The following is a 25510-nucleotide window of genomic DNA, read 5'->3' as shown; positions in this document are numbered from 1 at the left end:
ATAAAAAAAATATTTAAATTCATACAAATAAAGATTGTAAATTTCTTATTATCAATATTATATATATATATATATATATATATATATATATATATATATATATTTTAGTATGTCATAGAAATATATGTTCACCGGGAGTGAAAGTAAACTGGCTAACCGTTGACCCATCAGGCTACTCTTATCGGCACCTGTCTGTGATGCATGCACGTGCTGTGTTAGGTCACCTAACCCCACATATAATATATATATATAATTACCCTTACCTAATTTCTTTTATTTATTTATTTATATTTTTCTTGGGCGTCTAATTATGCATGGGAGCTATTTTCTTAGCTCAAGTCTATGCATGAAAACCATCCAAAAGTTGCAGAAATTTTAATAGACAGATAGAAAAAAAATTAAAAAAAATGATGTTTTTGCATATAGGCCCTTCCTCTCTTACTATCTATTTAATAAGGACAGAAACTCGGGCACGAGAGAAAATTCTCGACTTCATCGTTATTAACAAGAAGTAATTTAGCGTGTAAAATAACGTGGCTATATTGATAATTTTATACGGTTGGATGAACGGGAAAGTTAAATTTTTTTTAATAAATTTAGAGTAGGAGGAGGAGGACAAGGTCGGGACTATATCTAGCTACCTAAGTTAGCTGCCAAACTTCACGTCAACTTTGTAAGAGAAAAATGAAAATTAATTCAAACCCTTTTTCAATTTACTAACGTGTCAATTCCCCGTTCCTCTTTACCAGCTTTCATTTCACTTTTTTTTTAGTTCGATAGTCACTAGAGATGTCTCTTTAACACGTACGGCGTACGGTTCGACCTTGAGGGAATCCACTCCAAACAGGGTGGAAAATCCCCGTTTAAATAATGAATATGAGGAGGAATGAAGAGATATCTCTTCTCGATCGGAATTCCTACCCTGGGATCCATGTAATAAAAGGGAGTTTTGCAGAAGGCACGAACGAAAGATCTCTAACGATACCATTAGATGCAAGTTCAAAATTCATCACAGACAAAAAGGTAAAAAGTTCGAATCTTTGCATTTGTACAAAGAGAATTAGATTATTTTAGGCTAAAAAAAAACCCGAACATAGTTTAAAGTTACGATCTTTATTACACGATCAATCAATCACCCATGAAAATAAACAACACAAAAAAAACACAACCGAAGAGAGAGAGAGATGATAGAAAACGACGTCGTGTGATTGGGAGGGAGAAAGGGTCCTACAGTCACTGGGACTGCATGTCCTTAACATGAAAAAGATTACGATTCCTGACAACGACGTCGTATAAGTGTCTAGCCTTGACCTTGTTGAAGTCGGTGGGAAGGGAAATAAGGTCCACAGAAGAAGGCTTATGAAACTGCACAATCTCTGCATCTTCGTAGTAAATTTCCCATCCCAAACTCAACAGCTTGTTCTTAAGTACCGTCAATGTCGTCATCGCCTCGTTCGTCGCCGTGTAAATTAGAACATTCCGCCCCCGGTTTCTGCTGCCTCCGCCGCCCTCCGCCAGCCGGATCACCCCGTTGTCGAAAACCCAAACGCCCGACATTGTCTGTTTCAGAGATTCACAATGTGGTTTGAGGAATAATGTGGGGATTGCTAACATAGGGTTATATATATATATAAATAGAGAGACCAAACTTTAATGCTTATTTTTTTTGGATATGGATGCTAATGTGAAGTGGGGTCTTCCCAAAATTTAAAAAAGAATCCAAATTTATCGAGCCTAATTTGCTCCACTATCAATTATCGAAATGGTTATTTTGTAACGATCCAGGCTCCAAAGAGGACAATGTCTGCTAGCGGTGGGTCTGGATCGTTACAAATGGTATCAGAGCCAGACATTGAACAGTGTGTCAGCCTTCTCGCTATTCCCTAAAAGGGATAGACATGAGACTGTGTGCCAGTAAGGACACTGGCCCCAAAGTGGTGGGTAAGGCGGGGGTCCCACATCGATTGAAGAAATGAACGAGGGCTAGCGAGGACGCTGAGCCCCAAAAGGGGTGGATTGTGATGTCCCACATTGGTTGGGGAGGAGAACAAAACACCCTTTATAAGACGTGGAAACCTTTTCCTAGTAGACGCGTTTTAAAGCCTTGAGGGGAAGTTCAAAGGGGAAAGTCCAAAGAGGACAATATCTGCTAGCGGTGGACATGGGCTGTTACAATTTTATTCATACAAATTCCTTCTCTCATGCCGAGAGCTCGAACCTCCCATGCCGAGAGCTCGAAACTCCGACTCTCTTCGATGCTAGTAGTCACGTTGGACAATCCCGTTATGAACATGTCTTGTTATCATATGTCAAGGGTCGACCGTAATTCTTAAGCTTAGTGTTTCACGCATTGGATAGACCCTAATTCGTGCAACGTGTTTGATGGGAGTTAAAAATTTGAACTTCTAATCTCTTGATCAAGCGTACGTGTCAAGTACTCTTTCGAAATGTATAAGGTATTTAATTATGGGATATGGGAATCCATTTATATTGCAAAATTCCAAAAGACTTTGAAAATTAAAAAGAAAAAAGAAAAAAAAGTCTATTTATTTATTTATTATTATTTAAAAACCCCACACGTGAGAATCTTTGTCTTTTGTGTGTTTGTGTGAATACCCTTAAATGGGCTACACAAAGAATTACTTTTCCACATTATGTCTTTTCCCCTAATTTTTTTTTTTTACTTTTATATTCATTTTATTTTCTCTTTTTACTTTTATCATTTAAAAAATTTAATACTAGAGATTTTTTAAACTCTAATATTACAAAAATTCAATAACTAAAAAAAAAAAATATTTAAAAAATAGATAAGTGAAAAAAATTAAAATAGAATTATATATGTCTATATATAAATTTCATATTCTCTCTTTTTTTTTTTTATTATTTAATTTTAGATAATTATATCGAAAATAATATGTGATTTGGATAATATATTCAACACATTTACTTGCAATATTCATAATATTTTAACGGGTTGAGATTATTCATCAAGATTGTCTTATATGTACTTGAGATCCATATTCTTTTCAATGAACGATAGTAAAAAATTATCAACTTGAGTGTGGTTCAATATGGTAACACGAACTCGGACGGTTACTCTTTATAAAACATTGACCGGGTTATTCCTTTCAAGCGCTTCACGTATACACATTATGCTTAGAAACTACTAGAAACGAGCAAATGATTATCAACTTGAGTATGGTTCAATATTGTAACACGTACTTGCACGGTTACTCTCTATAGAACATTGACCGGGTTATTCCTTCTAAGCCCTTCACGCATACATATTATGCTTAGAAACTACTAGAAACGAGCAAACGATTATCAGCTTGAGTATGGTTTGATATGGTAACACGAACTGGCACGGTTACTCTCAATAGAACATTGACCGGGTTATTCCTTCTAAGCCCTTCACGCATACACATTATGCTTAGAAACTACTAGAAACGAGCAAACGATTATCAACTTGAGTATGGTTCGATATGGTAACACGAATTGGCACGATTACTCTCTATAGGACATTACCCGAGTTAATACTTCCAAACCCTTCACATATACACGTTATGCTAAGAAACTACTAGAAACAAGCAAACGAATACTCTCCCAAAAGTTGAAAGGGCACGATGTCGATTCGTGAGAAGGCAACGAAACCGTAGGAAAAGAGAGTTGGCGTAAAAAGGAGACATAGTGATGGAACAAAAAGCAAGAAGACCAAAGAACAAAACACATTTTGTCTTTAGGCAACGACATGAATCTTTGTTCATTTTTTAGTTGTCGTTGAGGTATCTAAAATGGTCCAATTTTCATTAAAATCACCCAACAATTTGCTCCCTTTCCACATCTTCCTCCATCTATATCTATTTCTTTGCTTTCATTGCTCCATTTGTCACCTCCTAATCTCCCAAGCTAATACTTTTATAAACATACATTTAAAAAACGCTCACGAGGTCCCGAGATTTGAATTCAGTCTTTATTTTCGTCTCTAGATTCTCAAAGCTTGATGGGTTTTTATTCTCGAGGTTCGAATTTGATTTCCAACGAGTATTTGAAGCTCGAAGTTGGTTACCAAATGGTTCTAGAGCAAAGTTGAACCGTTAATTTACTGAATGAAAAAATACATTAAAGAACAGCTCAGAGTAACCTAGTCTCCAAGATTCCATCTCAGTTTTTATTTCGTCTCTAGACTCTCGAAACTCAACAGGTTTCTGTTTCCGAAGTTCTTGAAACTCGAAGTTGGTTACTAAATAGTTCCAGAGCAAAATTGAATCGACAATCGAACAAAGACTAATTTACACTCAGACATAGTTAATTAGGGTTTTTGGGTCGGAAAATATAGATTTAAATAAAAATAAAATTAAAATTAAAAGATAGTTGTAGAATATTACTTTAAAAGGGAAAGCCTAAAATAAATGATTAAAGTACTAATTATAATTAACCTTACGTATTAAGCTTCTACAGATCATACTTACACAATAATCCCACGCAAAGAATATAAAGCCTAAAATTCTTGGAATATTAGGTATATAACCAGTTCTATTTATTTATTTATTTTTTTATTTATTTTTAAACTTTCTACTTTTAAAACCTTTTTTTTTTTTAATCACTTTAAAAAAAAAAGAAAAGCACTTTAAAAATTTTAATCTAATTTTAAAAAATAAATAATAAAAAGTTGTCGTCCCATTTGATAACAATTTTGTTTTTTTTTTTTAAAAAAAAAAATTAAAAAAAAGTTATATTTGTACCGTGTCTCCCATTTTCAAAAATTATAAACAAAATTTTTGAAAATTATATATATGCGATAATTTTTGTATTTAGCGGATCGTATATGATAAGTAGCTTCCGGATGAAAATAACGAGTTTCCGACAATTTTTGTTTTTTTTATCCAATCAACTACGTAACCCACATAATCAGCTCAATACAAAAAGTCAACTCGTTGACATATTGATAGCTAATCGTCACGTACTCAACCCAATTTATTAAATTATAAGAATGATATTCTAATTTATAATTGAGCTTACGCATTTCTTTTAATAAACATTTTACTATAAAGTTTTTTTTAAAAAAAAAAGAATAATAATAATAATAAAGTTGTTACAAATATTAATTTATGTCTCAAACCGACCAACTTTCTCACAATGGCTTTGCTTTAAACATGCCCATGTGATATATCCGTCCTCAATCCCTAAATTTTATTTTTTTTCTATTTTAAAATTAATTAACGGACTAATTAATAAAAATACTCTTAAACTTTATAATTTTTTAAAAAAATTAAAAAATATATTTACGGATAATATGGAAAGATTCTTAATTTATTATTTATTTTTGTATTTTTACATAATGGACTTAGGTCATGAAGCAAGGAGAACAGAAGTGTGACTTAGAAACTATACTTTTAAAAAAAATAATTATAAACCTTTGAATATATTCTATGATATATATATATATATATATATTCCTCACGTAACTGTATGTACATCAATATAGACTTCAATGAAGACTTGGTGTGATTTTCTTAAATAATGTGTTGTTGGTTATTTGTTGGTTTATATTTTATAACAAAGTTCTAAAATATTATAAATTTTTACCAAAATAAAAAAAAAATATATATTTTTTTTTTATCGAATTATTGTTTATTTTGGGACCAATTAATATATATATATATAGAGGTTGAAAATTATTATATATATTTTTTTTCTTATGAACTATTACTAGAATTTTTTTCATTTTTTAAATAGAAATTATTCATTTAAATTTTTTTTTAAATGAGTATATTTTTTTAAAAACTATATAAAATTGAAAAAATATTCGTTCACGAACTTGATCCTTGCAAAAATAAATAAAGAATTTTGGAGAGATTGTGAATAAAATAAGGGGTGAAGACAGGGATGAGAAAGACTTTATTGTCCCTATTCCCGTCCCCACCTCATGGACATTTCGGACAAATCATCTGCTTTGATATTACGTTAAATCAAGAATTAACTTAAAATTTAAACTAATAATTGATGGTAAATAATGACTAGTCACTTGTGTTCGTGTTTGTGTAATATCTAAGGGTAAATTAAGACAACGTGAAGAAAATATGTATGATTCAACATTTTAGGTTTTGATGACGATAGCAACAATGTCCATAAAACCTTTTGAATTTTAAAAAGGGATAGTTGTATATGTTTTCCCCGTGTAAAGGAGATCATCATCCAACTCATATAACTTTTCCAAAACCACAAAGAATCTTTCTTTTTTATACTTTACGTCGGTTTAGAGTAGTCTTCCCTTATCTTCCCTACCGTTTAGAGTTATTCTAGTTTGAAAAAGTAGCACTTACCGAGCGAATAATTAAGAGATTAGCATAACCTAAAAATGATGAGTAAGTAAACGAGATTAAAAGATTGGCTTTTGTAAGACAAAGAATGTTAATATCGTTGTTAACCGAAGAAGCTTAGGGCATCTTTCTTTTTCGAGCACAAACCAAAAACAAAAATTAAATTAATTAATAGTTCTATTTTTTAAAAAATGGGTTTTTTGTGCAATGCTTGGAAAAGGGAATATTGGGGAAATTTTGATATGAAAGGAATAATATATAAATCAAATCCAACTATGGCTTTGAGAGAATAAAGTATTTTTTTTTCGTATATTTTGATTCTTTGTTCATTGTTTTCTATTCTTTTTAAAGTGTTTACTTTTATTATAAACACGTTTTAAAATCCGTCAAAATTTTATAAAACATGTTTTAAAAATCTATTAGATCAAGTAAGATTTCGAAACTATCGATAAAATTATATATAAAACGACTCAAAATCTTGCTAATTGCTTAATTAGCATTTATTTCTTTAAAATTATTTTTGATAGAATGGTTTTTCAGCCAATTTTTAAAAATCTATATCTAGCCAATATACCACTCTCATTTGATCGAATGGCTTAAAAGTGAAAAATACTGTATTTATTCACATGACAAACATATTAAATATGTTTAGGTTATTTACACACTCCAACCCCTTCGAAGTCCTATTTTTCCTCCAAGTCGATAAGGGACTAAAAGATCTACTACTTTCATTCATGTTTCAAAAACAGATAATTTTGTATCTTAAGGTATATAAAAGCCGGGACAAATCTATGAATAAGAGATGTGCAAGTATCAACCGGACCCAAATTATCAAAAGGCTCTCCAATGACGTTGAAAATTTGGTCGAGATTTACTCTGCCAACTAGAACACTTAGAGGAGCTCTCGTAACAACCACTTCCTTTCCTCTCACTAGACTATCTGTGTGCATGTGCGTGTGTGAGACTTGTGACATCTGAGTAAAAGGAGTAACTACTCACATATAAAAAAAAAAAAAAAAAAAATATATATATATATATATATATATATATATATATATATATATATATATATATAAACCCTACACATTATTTTTAGGTTTAAAATTTAAAATGGGAAAGAGGCAATCAATTTTACTTAGAAAAAAAAAAGAAAAAAATAAACAGCGTTGAAATTAATATAACCACAACATACATATTCAAAGCTATTTTAAAAGGGAGCGATTGGGTTTTGGTTAAAAATTCAAATCTTGGACAAAACTCGTCCCCGTCTCTCCTCTCATTGTTCTTCTTTCTCCCACTCAATTCCCTCCAATTCGCTTCCTCTTTCCCTCAAATTTTGAATTTTGATCTCCATTTCGCCCACACCCACCCTTTTTAAAACCCTAATTTTTCAACTCATCAGATTCTGAATCTCCATTTCAAGCCTATTCGATCCCTGCTTCAATGGCGAACGCCGACTCTTCCACTCCCTCCACCCCTGCCTCCGCTCCTACATCAGCCGTAAGTTCCCTTCATTTCCTTCGTTTTCAGTTTCTCATTCATTCTGGCTTTCGGGCTTTATGAACCTTGTTGTTTTTGTTTCTTTCTTGTCCACAGAAAAAGGAGAATCTCACCCCCATCGGCTTGAAAATTATGGTATTGTTTTCTACAATGTGTTTATAATTCTTCAGTATCTTGACTTGATCTCTGAATTTAACTCCAATCTTCTCAGATTTTGGCTTGTTTCTTCTCAGGAATTGAACGAATCAAGAGCAGAGCTGCTTGATAGAATTCAATTTCTTAAGCAGGTGGAGTCTAAGATATAAAATGTTCTAGCTGTGAGATAAAGTTGGATGTTCTTCGTCATTTAGTTGTTTTTGTGCTCTGATTTTGTGAACTTTCCTTGTGTTTGAGCATTTCAGGATCTTCAGAATTGGAGGTTAAAGCTAGACACACAAGTTAATACCTACCGAAGTGTAAGTTAATAATGTATTGCTTGTTTTCTTCATTCTTTTCTGTGTGTTCATATCTTTCTTAAAAGTAGGCTTATCTCTGTCAGAATGCCTTGTTCTAAGATATCTGTGTTTTAGTTTTCTTTGATGGGTCTATATGATCCATAAACAAGTTGGTCATCCAAATGGAGTGTTCTAATATCGGATCATGTGGCTTATACTGTGAGATCCCACATTGGTTAGGAGGAAAACGAATCATTCTTTATAAGAGTGTGGAAACCATTCTTAGGAGACGCGTTTTAAAAACCTTGAGGAGAAGCCCAAAAGGGAAAACCCAAAGAGGACAATATCTACTAGCGGTGGGCTTGGGTCGTTACAAATGGTATTAGAGCCAGACAACGGGCAATGTGCCAGCAAGGACATTGGGCCCTAAAGGGGGGTGGATTGGGAGGTCCTACATCGATTAGAGAAAGGAACGAGTGTCAGCGAGTACTCTAGGCCCCAAAGGGAGAACAAAACATTCTTTACAAGGGTGTGAAAACCTCTTCCTAACAGACACGTTTTAAAAACCTTGAGGGAGAGCCCGAAAGGGAAAGTCCAAAGATGACAATATCTAATAGCGGTGAGCTTGGGCTGTTACCATGTCAGTTAACTGATTCTTGATAGTTCGAAAAGAGTTTGGAGTCTGCTAATGTTTCCAGCAGAGGATACTTGATCCCTCAATACCTTGGTTTAGAAGGAAAAAAAAGGAACATATGATAGTAATGACCCTTTTGTTGGTCACGCATATTCCTGTTCTTTTCTGCTTTTGTATCTGTTTTTCCAGAATCACTTGACATAGACATTCAATCTTCATACAGGAACTGTCTGAACTCAAGAAATCGCTCAACGTTGAGGTGGAGCAACTTCGCACGGTAAGCCAAATGCTTCACTCAGATTGAATGTGCTAAGGGTAATAAATTTGTGGCATGAAAGCAGGAATTCCGAGAACTAAGGACAACCCTTCAGCAGCAACAAGAAGATGTGACAACTAGCCTGAGGAACTTGGGTGTAAGTTCTAATTCTAATGACTTTCATACTCAACAAAATACCTCCAACATGCCTCGTCCCACCGTATGTTTTTAACTTCCGTTGAAGAAAATTATGAATCCTGGCAGGTTCAGGATGATTCTAAGGACAATAACAAGACTCGACATCAACATCCTGTAGCGGAAAGCAGCGACAAGGAAGACGAAGACGAGGGTAAGAAGGATGGACTCCATGGCTTAACAGAGGGTAAGGGAAATGAGTATGAAAATTAAGAGAATTTCCATTGTGTTCGTAATGTGGCGATGGATTTCCACATTTGACTGTTTTTCAAAGCTTTGTAATGGGATTGATAAGATTTTCCCGGCATTTAAGGAAGCATTGAATCTGTAAGTGTAATTTTTTACACGCACATCACATCAACATTAATAAGTTCATTCTTCAAGGATATATGTATTTAATTTTTGGGAAGCAGGGCTGGTGGTATCGGTTAATTTTCTCATCATCAAAATATCATTTAAGTTTTCTTCTCAACTAGCAAATTGGACTACTCAAAGGCTCCTATTTATTTTTCCTTTCTGGGTTCATAAGAACATCTCATCACTCTTTTTATGAATTATTCATAAGTGGCCAGTAATTGATGAAGTTATTGCCAACTGACAAACAATTTTAATGTTTTTTTAAAATGATCGTCGTTTATCTTTCTCTTTTTCTGTTCCCAAGGTTTGAATTTTCAATTCTTTTTACCACTGGGGTTATTTTTTTAAGGTAATAGGTGGATAATCAGGACGGACACTATTTTGGGGTTAGTTGAGTTATCCGAATCAATATATAGATCAATTACAGAAAATTGTTAAGAGTATTTGGGCCAAAACCTAAATAAGGTGGCTGAGGTCTGCTTGTCCAAAGCGAGGGATTTGCTATTCATCTTTTAAGCTGTGTTCTTTTAAAAACAAATAACTATATAACCAAATACAAGCGCTCTCAACAATAGACTACAAATTTAATTCAGGCTACCAAATTCAATTCTACCAACTCAATTTATAAATACTACTCAACTAATTAAGATATATATTCTCAATAAAGAAGTAAAAAATTTGAATCTACGCACCTTGCATGTTGTTGAACTAACAAAAACCAAATCTCCATGGCGCCTCATAATTAAAAGAACAATTAAAAAACGTATACTATATTTCCTCTGTAAAACTAAGTATATACAAATATCCAGCAGAAGGAAGTTGTGCGCTGAGAAATACTGAAAAAGGAAGGGAAATGAGAAAGGAGTTTTGCTGACAAAGTGAGGAAGTACAGATTTAGTGAGAGAGAAAAAGGAGAAGTAAATATGGTGCATATATAAGACCACCTACCATTTTAATATCAACAAGACTTGGAAATGCTACAACACACAGAAAAGCTAAGGCTCTTTTCTTTTTCATCTACATTGTTAATTGTGTTGTCCCTTTACCTTTTCCTTCACTCTGTCAATCAAACTCATGTTGCGTGGGTATCTCACATGGCGTGGGAAAATGGGAGTACTCTCTCTTCTCTTTACTTTCCCTCATCCATTATTTGCAATTTTGCAACTAAAATTTACTCACTGTGGCAGTCTGGTGGTGGTTGAAGTTGTCATCTTAACTACATGCCTTTATTCAAGGATCATGGCCACACGTCTACCTAAAGGGGATGGCCTTTTTTTGTTTAGACAGTGAAATAATGTTTAAACCAGGTCATTACTGTCTGCATAATAAGAGAGAAGATGGTAGGACTGGTAGCTACATTGTGATGACCGTCTAATAATTTTCTCTCTTTATGTTTTAGTTAATTCTTTGTTACTACTTTTTGGAGGCTTTATTCTTGAAAAGTTCAAGAATGTGACAATTATTACAACATAACAATTTTGATGTTAACTTTCAGTTTGACTGTTGTGAATATCTTTGCTAGGATTTGCTTTTGAAATCTTTAGCAATTTCAAAAACCGAACATAGGGTTTTTTTGGATAGGATAATACCTGCTTTTCCTAGTTTCGAAAGATTTAAAAAATATGCTTTTAGGATGTAGACAACTATAAAGGCTAAGAGACCTAATTTTAAAACCACACTGGCTATCAAAACCTAATAAAAGAAGTCTTAGATGGCTGTGGCAAAGATTTTCAATCTCCAGATAAGGAAAACCCTCACTGGACAATCTTGGTTTTCTTAATTCCTATGAACCATTCTTCATTAATGCCAAGGACAAGAGGAAGGGTTACAGCAAGATTGAAAAGGCAGCCGCTGTGAATGAACATAGGGGCCGCCAACTGGAAGGAGATAAAGAGTATGGTACATTTGGTGGAAAGAAAAAGGAATGGTAAATAATGTAATGTGATACAGAAGAAGATTAAATAATGGGTCAATCGAGATTAAAGAGGGAGTAGTTCAGCTAATAAAAAAGAACATTTAATGCATGATGAAGATTTTAAATTGTTTGAGAGGTTTAGAGTTTCCAGGACATTTGTTGGGAGAGAGTGAAACCTGGCAGCCTGCTTTTAAATTCCACTATAATTACGGGGAGAAAGCTAGGAAAGCTGCTACTCTTTTGTCATTTTCTTGATAGACCAGTGCTCTTTTGAACTCCCTTCTTCAATACTATGTATATAACAATGCCATGGAAAACTGGCTCCTCGACTCCATAGCTTCACTTCACTTCAATCTCTCTCTCTCTCTCTCTCTCTGAACCAGAAGATTTTTGGTCACTCATCGCTTTCTGAACTGGGACTTTCCCTCCAATGGCTGTGGTATGTGCTGAAGCAGCACCACAACCACTTAGAGCACAGGTAACATGCCTTCCCATTAGCAAGTTTTTAACTTTCTTTTCTTCTTCTTTTTCTTCTCCTGGGGTATCCTAGCTCATCCCCTTCTTTTATTAACAGGTTTGGATCTTGAAAGTTTCTATTCACTGTGAAGGATGCAAGAGGAAGGTTAAGAAAGTTCTACAGAGCATTGACGGTACCATTCCTTCTTGTACACTTTTACTGTTTTTGGTTTCAAATGTGTGAGAAAATTATCAGCTGACAGTCATGATCTCAAACCACTACGATCAGGTGGAATAGATGAAGAAAGTTGAATTTTTTTTTTTCTATGTTAGTTTTCTTCCTAGCCAAACGCAGGAGAATTTGGGTACTTCTACAATTGACGACTGGTCCAAATATTTGGAAGTGATGGCTTTTCTTAATCTTGTAGGTGTTTATACGACCGTCATTGATTCAGAACAGCAGAAAGTTACGGTCACCGGAAATGTTAGTCTTGAGACTCTGACCAAGAGGCTCGCAAGAGCAGGTAAACAAGCGGAAATTTGGCCAGAAAAGCCAGCAGAAAAAGCGAAGCAGTTCATCAAGATGTTGGCGACTGACAAAGGGAATGGCCAAGAAAATGGAAGAAGTCCGAGTACAAACAAAGCTTCAGCAAAGAAGGTTGAGTTTAGGGTCAGCCCTGACAAGAATAACCGTGTAGAACAGATTGAAAAGTTAAAGAATAATGGAAGCTCTACCAAAAAGCTTCCGGCTGGGGAGTCGCCGCTGGTGGCCAACTACAAGGGCAATGCTACAGGACATGAGGGTTATTCTCCAGACAAAAGTGGTGTAGGGCAGAGTGGTGAAAAGAAGAAAAAGAATGGGCATCCAGGTATTAACAACGGTGATAAATCAGGTTCAAACCCCCAGAATGGACATGGAACACTCAATGTGGATCCAGATGTGGACCTAAGAAATGGTAGCCCACTGGCCCAACAAATATACACGGGCCCTAAGGGTTATTATTTTCCTCCACCTATTTTGGGGTTAAACTACTATGCACCGCATTTAGTTAAAGGTCCTGAATTGCTTTACCATGTCCCACCGATTCCATTTTCACATTCGAATGATCAGACTGGAAACTATGAGGATCAAGCAAAGCCACAGACCTACCTGGATTATTTCAGTGAAGAAAATGCCCATGGGTGCATCATTATGTGATTTAACCCAGCCAATCTCAAATCAAAGGCAAGAGATGATGATTTGAAGTGCTAATAGTAAAACAGCGGAGCATGAGTATAGATAGATGTACATGAGTGAGGTCCAAAATGACAGGAAGGTTATCAAGTAGCAGCAAAGTTTTGAAGGGTTGGGTGCTTCTAATTTTTTGGGTGAAATGTACTTTAGGGTTATTGTGTTCTCTGTCAAATGAAAACTTTTTGCAGAAGCTTTCTAATGACTCTGACTAGAAGTAATCTATAAAATTATTCAATTTCAAGTTCATCACCGTAGTTCATTGGTTTAACATTATTCAGCCTGAGATATTTCTTCTATTTAGAACAAATGAATTCATACATACTTCGAAAATGTGGATAGCATTAAGCATTTTTGGTTCTTACTCTAACATGCCCCCAATCAAATCCAAATCCCTGTCTGTTATTAGCATATCTAAAGCAAATTCAGCGAAGGGTCAAACAAGAAAATGGTAACAAGCTCATATTATCAGAACAAATCAAAATAGTACGTAATTACCAGAGTTGTTCCATTATCTAGGACCCAAACAATTCAGAAGAAAGCGGTACTATTTGCATTCTAAGGACATTTTCTTTCCTAGTCTTCAGTGCGTCTTGGACCAATCAGTTTGCGTGTAAACTTAATTTAGGAGCCATCACTGGTGAAGAAAGATAATTGTCATTCTCCGTGGGAGAATGCAATGATATTTGCAGGCCAACTTTACAGGGGAGGATGGATATATGAACCATCACAATCACTCGTGAAGTCACGTGTGTAAACAAAGGTCAATGCCAGAACCTGGAAATGTTCTTAGCGGCGAGTGACTTTGAGGGATCAAAAACTTGGTGAATTTTATCAAAATAAGATGCAGAATCTAACAGACCCTAAAAGATGGTGAAATTCTTGAGTTGTATTCTTTTTTCTTTTCTTTTCTTAAGTTTAAGAAGTATGGGAATGGGAGATAAACTTGTCATATATGTACCTTAACCACCAAGCTTCGTTTTGCTAGTTGCATCTTAAATTAAGCATATTAACTGATAAAAGGTAGTATGGCATTATCTGATAGATTGACAACAATGAGAAGGAACAATTATATTTATGAATAGTATTTCCAGTTATATCGGTCCAGACCCACCTCTAAGACAATTCTTTGTGGTTACATCCAACCTTTTTAATTGTTCTACAACCTTTGAGCAAACTATATCTAAGAACAAAGGAACCTTCACTATAATTAAAAGGTATTTTATTGTAAAGGTTCAAGAACCAGATTTGAGAACAAGAGGTTCTTTGATCAGATTTTGAGCTAAATAACGTCAAGAAATATAGAACCCTACCAAAATCCACTATCTCTCACTCAGATATATAAGGTATGAGAACTACCACTACAGAATATAACTATGGAACAAAATGAGCTAAAGTAAGGTGAAAATGGCCAAATTTAGGCTTACATGCTAGTAGATGCCCTTGTGGTGCGCTGATTTGTTCCAAGGATGATTACAATAACAGTTACATCATCGTGATATTTCCTTCTTCTTCCGGCTGGAATGGTAATTAATTCTTCCTTGCTAAAACCTATAAAACAAAAGTTCTTACACCATCAGCACCGGTTGATGCAAACAGAACCGACATTTTAAGTTATCAGCACCAGATTAGTTTACTTCTCTGAGCAATATTTCTAAGACGCCCAGTATTTCATAGTCTTCTTATGGGGTATATGATGTGATGATAATAAAGAACTCAGCTCTATTTAAGAACTGGTGTTTTTCGAGGTTAGGGCTGACTTGTGTACAAAGTTCAAGCTGAGGCAAAATTGTACTAAAGACTTCGTACGTAGCAAAGCCTATAAAAAAGGTCATGGTAAAAATAAGCGTTATAATACTGCTATAATTTCTCCAGCCGGCCAAAGGCAGATATGAAGGGCAGTGCCCTCGCTGAACTTGTACTCATTGTCAGTATCCTTCAATAACGACAAGAATTTATAATATTAAAGGACAGCTCTCCAAAAAAAATATCCTAGGGGAGAACAGCTAAGAGGATACTATAAAAAAGCAGCAAGGGTACTCCAACCTCAACTTGTTCCCACAGCATTAGCTTTAGTTGAGAATTAAATGATAGCAACAACAGTCCCTATTTCTTCTTCCTTTTCTTTCCCATTAGTGTCAAAGGTTTTTAATATTATATCCTCTCGCAAGGAATTGAGAGTTCACCTTTTGTTGAAGGGAAGGCTTAACATTAGACATATAAGCAACTTTTATCACAGAAAATTAACAATAAAACAAACTGGAAAGTTGACTTAGCTATCAACATCATATGACAAGAAATGTAAGCTTTAAAGATGTCCTATTTTTTTAGCCGTGCATTTATGATAATATCATGCCAATGATAAGTCAACAAATAGTAAACTTTTACTTCAATAAATGTAAATTGGGAAACGATTCAAACATTCACACAAAACTATCTTTGGAGCTCACCTGCGCAATCAGCAGCTTTCAATAAGAGCTGCTCCAGTAAATATTTTGCAGGATCACCAGTTGGGTTGCTCAAGATATATGAATGGACAAGGTTCACTGCCTCGTCATTGCCAAAAAAGTCAAATAAACCATCACTGCCAACTATTACAAAGCAATCTGATTTTGATATCCTATGGACAGACAATGCCGGTTGAGTAGAAATATAGGGAGGGCTTATTAGGTTACGAACTCGAAGAATACCCATCAAAGCATCATTAAACTTTTTCTGCAGAGAAATAAATGTATAATAATCAAGTTAAGATGGACTAAAATCATTTCCAGCAATGCAGACTAGGTGGTATACCTGGTTCACTCAGAAATGAATACCATTTTTAGCATTGATACCACATCAACTTCGTCCTGAAAATTCATGTCCTATATATAATAAAGTGATCATGCATATTGATTTTCTGTCCAGAGCTGATACGGATTATCAATGTCAGATGATCTCCAAAGTGACAGGAGAATAACAGATAGAATCCTTACAAGTATCGGTTGGGGTGTGGTTTCGTATAAAGAATATGCATGGTTAAGGCATAGCTATGGTAAATATCAAAACAGGTATTATAGGTTAGCACGAGTACTTTGACAGAGAATGTTTTCTAATAAAACCCGGCCAAAAAAAGTCACCAAAACTCTATTTCGTTTAGCAGCCTGCATGCTTCTTTTATTTATTTATTTTTTTCTGACAGAAGCAACCTGCATTATTACTAACATATTAAGACAGCGCCGCTATTTTATCTATTAATAAGTTTCTATACACTGCACAAGCAAAGAAATGATTTCGTGTTATATGAGATTTTGGGCATACTGACAGGCACGCAATGTATAACTGTCGCATACCGTCTTCAAGTAGCCAACTCCAAAAGCACGAGTCACCTTCAGTTTTCCTTTGACTTTCCCACCAACAATGATTGTGGGATCATCAGGATGATCATACTGTAACTTCGCTCTTTCAAGTGCATTATCCACAGTGTGACTCTGAGTGAGCTGGACAGCTTTCAGTCCCCTATTCCCTCTCATTGCACCTTCATCAAGAGTAGCCAGTACTGCTCTACTATCACCCAAATTTAATGTATATAAATCCTTTCCATGAAGAAGAACAACTAAAACACAAGATCCAACAGAAACTAAATCAGGACGATCCTCCATTTCCTGTTCAACCATGTGCAGAAAATCATTCTCTGTTTGACTAAGAGCACGCTGGAGGCTATCTAGCACCCCATGCCTTAGAGGATAGTTTGCCATTCCTGCTTTGGCATGTGAACGTTTCTCAGATATATTGTTGATATCTGAAGCACTTTTACTATTGTTTCTAGAAGTAGAAAAACTTCCCTGAGTAATGCTACTATCATCAAGATGTGAATTATCCATGTCCAAAATATCCGAGGTTTCACTCTTGGCACCCCAATCTAGTAGGCTAAAATAAAATACGATGGTTTCATACAATGTCCCAGCAAGAAAATCAGCTGCATCTCTTCCATTAAAACCATCATAAATTGCACAAAACAGCCATCCATTTTCTTCGGAACAAACAGCTTGGACCCTGTCCTCACCAGCAGCTCCACCTGCCACTTGCAATTCCTTAACATTAAGAAAACCGTCACTTCCGGAAGGAGCACTCGTGGACTTTAACAAGCATGAATCATACTCAGATGTTGGGGTAGATGGACTGCAACTTAAGTTTGACAGACTACTCTGCAGAGACGTTGACAATATATCCAACCTTGAAAGAGTAGGTGATGAAGGCACCTTACGGAAGGAGTTAGGGGAGTCCCAGGTCGGAAGTATTTCTACTCCTATCAACCCATTGCATATATTTGTGTTAGCTAAGGTTGCATTTGCACTCAAAGCAGCCCCAGATAAGCAAGAGAAACTGCTGATCCTTCGAAGTCCAGGCTGGATCTCGAATTTGTCGGAAACCTCAATTCCATCTATGCTATCATTGCATTTATAACCAAAGCTAACTTCAAGTTCTCCCTCGGCTTTTGTTGAAGCTTCTTGAAGCATACTATATCACTGTTAAAACAAATAGATTTCATATTTAAAGCTCTTTAATAATAAAATTGGCAAAGTTCAGTTACTATGCAACATTTACAATTTTAGTCAGATTTGAAAGGTCACACTGGATTTCCTTTTCTGTGCCACTAAATAAATCCAAAGAAACTTGAAACTACGACTTCTAAACTGTGAAGATTATTTTAAACCCAGTATGTATAATATCAATCAATTGGTTGAAAATTGAAGTGGGCACCATTGCTGTTGTTAATTGACAAATGCAAATTCCTAACAACATGCGTCTGGTTCCATTACTACCATATACTCTTTTCTTTTTATAGTCTCTCTCTCTCTCTCTTTTCTCTGGGGGTGGGCGGGCATTTGCTGATCTATATTTCTCCATATTTCCTTTTACGTATATCTCATATTTCTATTTCATAATTATTTTTCCTTTATATAAAGATCCTAATAGAGCTCCAGTCAGAAGCCATAAAACTAGTTGCTTAACAATCCACGGTGTTTGGCTCCTTTCGTCAAATTCTCAACCCAAAGATCCACCAACACATAATCTTAGTAGAACAAGACGATGGGTATTAATCTGATAGAAAATCCATACTCCAATTTCCTTTAGGCCTCAATCAAATTTGATTAGCCCATATGAACTCCTCCAACACTTCTGTTATTTTTCCTTTCCTTTCGAAAACTAAATTTAGCCATGCAAAGAAAAAATAAACAGTGAAATAATCACACAGTTCCAAAAAAAGTACAAGAACATGACAAAGAAACACGAAATAGCATTCCAGTATCATATAGCCACGAAAACAATTAAGTTCTTAACTTCAACGGCAGCTACAGAAAAACAAATTGCACTTCAAATGAAAAGGAAAGAGAAAGATAAACTAATCAAGCTCACAGAAATTAACCGCCAGCAATACAAATAATCATCAGAGAGGAGAAATAAATACTGGAATTAACCAAACCAAAAAACACCGATCCAGAGAAGAACCAAAAAACCTAATAGAAGAAGCCGCACAGCCGCCACAAACACCAACAACACACGCTTCAATCAATTAAACTCAGCAATTCAAAACGACACTTGCAAATACATAATACAACAAAAGAAACAAACAAACAAGCTGCCGGTAATGGTATTAACGATAGAGAAGTGATAAGGAAGCAGTAGGAAATTGAAAAACAAGAAAAAGAAAGGCAGAGACGCACCTGAGAGCAGAGAATTGAAGCGAACGGCGATCAAGAAGAGAAGCAAAAGGCAGAGGAAGAAGTGAAGAGAGAAGCAGGGAGGGAAGAACACATAGGGAGAGAGAGGAAGAAAAAGAGGGAAAGTGTGTTGAGAGAGAGAGAAGCAATGAGTGAAAGCGAAGACAGAAATGGGAATGGAGGAGAATCTGTATCTGAGTGGTACGTTAAAGGCGAAGCCATTGGATGGCCAGGAACAACCTCTGCTAAATTTGGAGAATTTTTTTTTTTAATAATTTTTTTTTTTTTTTTTTTTTTTTTTTTTTATTTTACAGCCTTTTGCTGATTTAATGCTGCGCCTTTTTGTTTAATATCTTACTAATTAATTATCCAACTTTCTAACTGATTTTTTTTCCAACTTAAATGTGTTTTTTTTTTCTAATATATCTTCAAATTTTATTATTTAGTATTATATTTTTAAAAAATTAATTAAAATTTAAAAATATAAAAAAAATATATATATTGAGTTTCCGTCCATACATTAATGGTAAGAAACTTTTTTTTTTATGAACAGTAAATAGACGATTTTCATCCATATATTTTTACGGGCATTTTGGTAAGGATATTTTTTAACGAAAGGGTATTAACAAAAAAAATCATATTTTTGAAATAATATAAAAAATTTAAGAATATTTTTGAAATAAAATATATATTTTTTTTTTTTTACAGCTTTTTAAGTGAGAATATATATTTTTTAATTTAATATTTTTAATTCAACGCATGAATTTAATAGAGAAAAGTTGAAGGAAAAAATACAAGAAAATGGCTTCTATCCATGATTTCTATTATTTTCTTTAATATATAAAAAAATTATTAGAAAATTTAAATTGATTCATTTATAAAAATTTAAGATTTTAATGATAAATTATTTTATATTTTTAATTAATTCAGTGGCCACAAATTTACATTTTTTTTAATGGGCATATCATAATAATTTTTAGAGACTTAAAGTAATTCAATTAATTAATAAATTTATATTTTAATATATATTTTTTAGTTAAAATATATTGTAATTTAAATTCATTAATGAATTTTAACATCTAGTGAAACAATAAAGAACGAAATTGAAATGTTTAATGGGCTAGAATCCCAATTGGAAAATGACAGGAACACTGCCCGTGAAATTACCTATTTAGCCTTTTATTTTCATTGATAATTTATTTATTTAAGAAAGTAATTTTTATATTAATTTTATCTCCAAAATTGAATAATATTTTTAATTAGCCTTCATCACAGAATAATAATTAATAAAAAGTAAGCTTTTTAGGATTGAACGAGGTTTGTCGTAATAAGTTAGAAACGAACTTACGTGTTACAACGTTATTAGCTTATAATTCAATTAATATGTGATGAAAACTATATTATAAAATAAAATTAGAAGAAAAATGTAAAATATTTCCATATGGACCCTACAAAGGACATCTGGATTTTAAAGGGAGGAGGCAAAGTTGAATGGATTGGCTTTTCAGCCACTGAAAGAACCATTAGTTTAATACGAACTGATTATGTACCACTATCAACTATGAAGATAATGGACTTCATAGAATGGAACAAAACAAGCTTGAGGCTTTCATCAGATCATGAACATAAAAGAAAGAGATCTCTTTATTTGTCCCTTTATCCCCTTGTCTTTCTACTGTTTATGATTTGATTTGAACCCTTTGTCTTTGTCTTGGTCTTTCTACTGTTTTTTATTTGATATTAACGACGATAATGACTGTGACTTCAAATCATCGTTCACCATAATCATACTTCGTCAATTTCATCGTCATTGGTACTTCACTTCCAATATCCTGTCACTTCAACATTGTATATCGCATTTTCTCAATGAGTTGCCTTTAGCATTTCTATTTGAATCTAAAGAGAGAACCTCTCTCGATCTCAATTGAGACTCGCCCCCCACTGGGAGAGGCTCAGGGGAACCTTTCCCCCAATCTCTTTCGAAAAACAAGGCAGCTCATCTTGCTAAACTGCTTACCGCTCAAGGGCACGAGAGCGCTTCTTGCTCGAATTCTCCGTCTAGGAACCATTTGTTGTGGTTTACACTTTCATCGTCATCAGTACTTCCAATATCCTGTCACTTCAACATTATATATCGCATTTTCTCAATGAGTTGCCTTTAGCATTTCTATTTGAATCTAAAGAGAGAATCTCTCTCGATCTCATTTGGGACTCGCCCCCAACTGGGAGAGGCTTAGGGGAACCTTTCCCCCCAATTTCTTTTGAAAAACAAGGCAACTCATCTTGCTAAACTGCTTACCACTCGAGAGCGTGAGAGTGTTTCTTGCTCGAATTCTCAGGCTAGGATCCATTTGTTGTGGCCTACAACTACCACTTATGATTCCTGAGACTGTAACATAAGTTTGCGCAAACCTGATTTGGCTTTACAAAGAGCATGCATTAGAAGATGCAAACAAAATCCTTTGACTAACAAATCCCTTGCATTTCATTCTGGAAAAACTAGACACAATAAGAACTCTTAGATGCTAACCTAAGTAGACACTAGAAAAACAAATGAGCTACCATGGAAAATGTGTAACTAGTTCTCGTTTTCTTTTCTCATTATTAACAACACTGCCAAGGACAACCTATCGAAAGCTTAAAGGCATCCTATCATATCAACAAAACATGAGGCCATATAGAAGCTCACTTTGGTAATTCCTTTCAATGGAAAATGAAATTCAACATATCTCATTCACCTTAGTTTTGTCCCTTTTTCACACACCAAAGCTTGTACCGACTCGGGTGCAGTCAAGTATGAATTGAAAGAAACTAACGAGTTTAAATTGTCGAAAGAAACTAATGAGTTTAATAGGTTCAAAAAATTTTAAAAGTGCATCTCTATCCTTGAAAACGTTGATGTAGAGATGAACCGGACCAGCACAATCATCTATTGTTGATGAACTTCGACTTTCTTCTTGTGCCAGAGCCGATCCAGGGCGCTGTCAGCATCTCCCTGTAAAGCACCAGAAGTATATCAATATCAGCGTAGAGAACTCAATTCCTCTAAAAATTTTATTAATTCTCCCGCCCCAAAGGCCACCACAACAAATGATTCATGTCTTACACCTCCTTCCAACAAAGAAGGCATGAACAAAACCCAAATGAAAAAGGAGAGTGCTCCATAAAATAAAAAAACAACAGACACATGATGATTTCTCGTGGAAGATAAATGATATAAACAAGGAAACAACAAGCAAAGGGGAATTCCAATTCTTGAACTAATTTAGAAAAAGAAGGGAACTCCAAGGATATTTCTACTACGGGTGAGCCTTTGACCCCACCCGACCATCACTCAGAGATTAGGATCATACTTACAATAATCCTATACTATTAGGAATCTGACTCGAGAGGAACCGCTAGAGCAATTTTACAAACAAGGTTCCGTTACAAACCCTGAGATTCTCAAGATCTAACCCACCAAGAGTCAACGGTTTTTCCACCATCACCCATCTCACAAAGTGTGCTCCTTCCCCCTCATAAACCCCTTCCCAAAAGAAATCATGCATCGACTTCTCAATACCTTTAACGACCGTCCTACTAAAAACATCCACAACAAGCATGAAAAGGAGAGGAGACAACGGTTCACCTTGCCAAAGATATCTCAAAACTTTAACTTTACCCCTAGGTTAGCCATTAATAAGAATTGAATATTTGATTGGTCTACGAATCCAAATCCAAGCCTCCATCCATGCCCAATGAAAGTTGAAGATTAAAATATATCAAAAAAATCCATAAATTCTCATCAGCCCAGATTCCAATGGATGAGGACACAACTATAACAAGGATGTAAAAGGAAATATTTGTATACTTTCAAACTGTTTACTCTTCATGGCTTCTCTTGCCATTCAAGAAAAAGTTATAGTACAAATGCAGACAGCAGAGAAGGCCTTTAGAAAGGAAGATTATCAGAATTTTTCCGTTTTTCCTTTTCTTTTCATTCCTCCAATGCGTTTGATTGTCTATGGATTTTAGGTTAGCTAAGCTCAAGATTTCTTCTCTAGGGGTATTATGTAGTCAAACTATAAATCTTTATCATTCATTTTTAATCAACGATTGGTTTCAATTAACTAATTGAATAGGTGATAAGAATATCGAACAAGTTATGCTCAATAGCGTCTCCTTTTCCTGGTGAACTCAAATAAAAAATACCAACAGATGAAATCAAAAGCAAGTTCAACTCATCTTAAACAATACTTCAACACAGAAATGCAGAACAATGCAGAACACGAGCCAAATCGGCACGAATAGAATTAGATTTTTGTTTCCATCACCAAGACAAGTCCTATTCCAAGTCAATACTCTTATACAATAACAGATTAAACCACATCCAATCGCTACAAATCCAACAACAGAGACAGATAGATAAATAACAATCACCTGCGCCCGAATGAAACCACAGAGAGCAAAAGTGGAGAACTGGCCAGTGTAGATGCCATTGTCATCCAAATGCCCAACGTTTATCTGAACCGAAGCATGATCCTTGGAAGTAATCAGCCGATTCGTGGCGGAGCTGAATCGAAGACACAATAAGTCATAATCAAAGCTCAAATCACATGAAAATTAGCAACAAAAGCATCAAAAGCTAGGCTATAATATTACGAACCATTTTCTGGGAATATAAAGCTCTGTGATCTTTCCCTCTTCGTTCTGCATCTTGGATCAACAAATTCTTTAGAAATCGAAAACCTGCTTTAATATAACTGATCAGTGTTTCATAACAACACATACATTTGAGACCACCAAAAATGATAAAACCCTAAATTCATGAATCAAACAAAAAAAAAAAAAACAAAAACAAAAAAAAAAAAAACAAAAACAAAAAAAAGTCTTTAGAGAGAACAAACCGCAGCGCAAAGAGGAAAGCGAGCTATCCGAAAGGAAGAAAGAGGCGTTCTGAAGAAACCTGAAGCTTAAAACAGAAACCCTAAAGCTTTTTTTTTATTCAAAATTAAAACTAAAAAAAAAAAAAAAAAAAAAAAAACCAATTTATTTTGAAATTAAATTATAGGTTTAAGATCCAATTAAATTTAAAAGAATAAATAGATTTATTTGATAAAAATTAATATACAACAATTAATTAAAATATATATAACTAATAAATAATTAATTTTTTTAAAAACGTCGAATTTTTCGATTTATAATTAAAATATGAATCCTTCAAAGGAGAAATTGCGCCATGCAACAACGGAAGGTTCTTCTGAAAAAGAACACCTGAATTCCCTCTGTAACGTTCAATCCTCCTTTAATTGCCTCCAAATTCATTCCCCTTTTCGCCCTAATTTTCCAATCCTCACAGAAACTCTCGATTCAACAATGTCTTCCTCTCCGCCGTTCAAATCCAGACCGGAATCCAAATACACCAAGGCCAAAAGAGCTCTCCGATCCCTCGCCGTCTCCGTCGCCATTCCTCTCACCCTCACCATCGCCGTCATCTTCCTCTTCGGCCGCTCCTCCCGCCATTTCCCCAACCGCAACCGTCCGATTTGGGTGGCGCCTCTCTGGCTCCTCCATCTCTCGTCGATCAGCTCCTCTTTCCTAATCGGCCTCGCCGCTTGGCTCGTTTGGGCCGATGGTGGCTTCCATTGTGGATCCAACGCTCTTCCGCTCTACATCGCGCATCTCTCACTCAGCGTCGTTTGGAATCCTCTGGTGCTCGTGATTCGCGCTCTTTTGCTTGCGTTTCTGTTCTGTGTTTTGGATTTAGTTACTCTGTATGCTTGTTATCGGACCTTTAAGCGAGTGAATCCCTTCGCTAAGGATCTGATTAAGCCTTGTTTGGCTTGGACTGCGTATCTCTGTGCTGTTACTTATGTGTTTATTGATCTTTGATTGAGGATTTTGCTTGCAATTTTTTAAACGATTTGTTCATCAATTATCACATTGATTAGGATGTTGTAGATTCTTTTTTCTTTTTTCTTTATGAAACCGCAACCAAGAAGCTGTTAGAACAGCGAAGGTTTGTAAGATTAGGGGAAATGATTTATGATTTGTTTATCAAAACGTAGGTATGAACAATTCGATCTGTATTTTGGATCTCTAAAATCATGATGTATTCTTTTGTTTGTGTTTCTTTCTTCAGAGTGATCCAGATCACACTTCGAGTTCTGTAATGTATTTTCATATGTTCATCTAATCATTTTGTATCTGAATAATGTGTTTGAATGATTTTTTTGTTTTCTTGTTTGGATTCAATTTTGTGATTCAGTCATGAACAGAAATCCGATTCATATGCATGAATACAGAAAAAAACCAGAACGTCAGGATTATAAATCAAATTCAAATTTTAAAATTGGAAGTTCCAAGAATTGTGTAGAAATTTATTTTTTTATATATACAAATGAAAATGGATTTTTTTTTTAAATAAATATATTTTCTGAAAAAAGATGCATAAAAGGAAAAAATCAAATTATAATTAAATGAAGATTCCCTTGTCCTTACATTTTAAGGAAGGTTTAAAACGTCAAC

At 34.8% G+C, this 25510-nt stretch overlaps 5 protein-coding genes and 1 pseudogene across 10 annotated transcripts; 3 read left to right on the top strand and 3 right to left on the bottom strand.

Annotated features, from left to right (window-relative positions):
- Positions 1-1024: 1024 nt before the first annotated feature.
- LOC111800449 (flowering-promoting factor 1-like protein 2 pseudogene) lies at positions 1025-1585 on the bottom strand (annotated as a pseudogene).
- Positions 1586-7025: 5440 nt separating this feature from the next.
- LOC111800442 (putative protein phosphatase 2C 40) lies at positions 7026-19230 on the bottom strand. 6 transcript variants are annotated; one of them, XM_087126143.1, is made up of 5 exons: positions 19007-19229; positions 16631-17806; positions 15749-16013; positions 14726-14849; positions 7026-7311 (listed from the first exon to the last, which is right to left on the bottom strand). In XM_087126143.1, exons 2-5 carry the CDS (start codon positions 17795-17797, stop codon positions 7257-7259), a joined length of 1611 nt encoding a protein of 536 aa, XP_086982269.1. In that variant the 5' UTR covers positions 17798-17806; positions 19007-19229; the 3' UTR covers positions 7026-7256. The 6 variants fall into 6 exon arrangements, with proteins under 6 accessions (XP_086982269.1, XP_086982271.1, XP_086982267.1 ...); XM_087126145.1 differs by having other exon boundaries at positions 7026-7294; positions 19007-19228; XM_087126141.1 differs by lacking the exon at positions 7026-7311 and adding an exon at positions 10137-10566 and having other exon boundaries at positions 19007-19230.
- LOC111800447 (uncharacterized) lies at positions 7437-9748 on the top strand. Its single transcript, XM_023684138.2, has 7 exons — positions 7437-7820; positions 7917-7955; positions 8054-8107; positions 8222-8275; positions 9112-9165; positions 9230-9301; positions 9409-9748. The coding sequence occupies exons 1-7, from the start codon at positions 7764-7766 to the stop codon at positions 9550-9552; spliced, it is 474 nt and encodes a 157-aa protein (XP_023539906.2). The 5' UTR covers positions 7437-7763; the 3' UTR covers positions 9553-9748.
- On the top strand, positions 11946-13265 carry LOC111800445 (uncharacterized). The gene is made up of 3 exons (XM_023684136.2): positions 11946-12089; positions 12186-12261; positions 12496-13265. Exons 1-3 carry the CDS (start codon positions 12042-12044, stop codon positions 13263-13265), a joined length of 894 nt encoding a protein of 297 aa, XP_023539904.2. The 5' UTR covers positions 11946-12041.
- A 2449-nt stretch (positions 19231-21679) lies between the features above and the next one.
- On the bottom strand, positions 21680-24004 carry LOC111799637 (small ribosomal subunit protein eS21y). Its single transcript, XM_023683059.2, has 4 exons — positions 23890-24004; positions 23649-23731; positions 23423-23555; positions 21680-21998 (listed from the first exon to the last, which is right to left on the bottom strand). The coding sequence occupies exons 2-4, from the start codon at positions 23696-23698 to the stop codon at positions 21933-21935; spliced, it is 249 nt and encodes an 82-aa protein (XP_023538827.2). The 5' UTR covers positions 23699-23731; positions 23890-24004; the 3' UTR covers positions 21680-21932.
- Positions 24005-24200: 196 nt separating this feature from the next.
- Positions 24201-25220, top strand: LOC111800762 (translocator protein homolog). The gene has a single exon (XM_023684598.2). It carries the CDS (start codon positions 24359-24361, stop codon positions 24872-24874), a length of 516 nt encoding a protein of 171 aa, XP_023540366.2. The 5' UTR covers positions 24201-24358; the 3' UTR covers positions 24875-25220.
- The last annotated feature ends 290 nt before the right edge of the window (positions 25221-25510 follow it).

The sequence above is a fragment of the Cucurbita pepo genome, chromosome 8, assembly GCF_057944985.1.
Source record: "Cucurbita pepo subsp. pepo isolate OVF chromosome 8, ASM5794498v1, whole genome shotgun sequence".
Taxonomy (NCBI): Eukaryota; Viridiplantae; Streptophyta; class Magnoliopsida; order Cucurbitales; family Cucurbitaceae; genus Cucurbita; species Cucurbita pepo.
The sequence above is the reverse complement of the archived record's forward strand: the minus strand, read 5'-3'. Positions and strand labels throughout refer to the sequence as shown.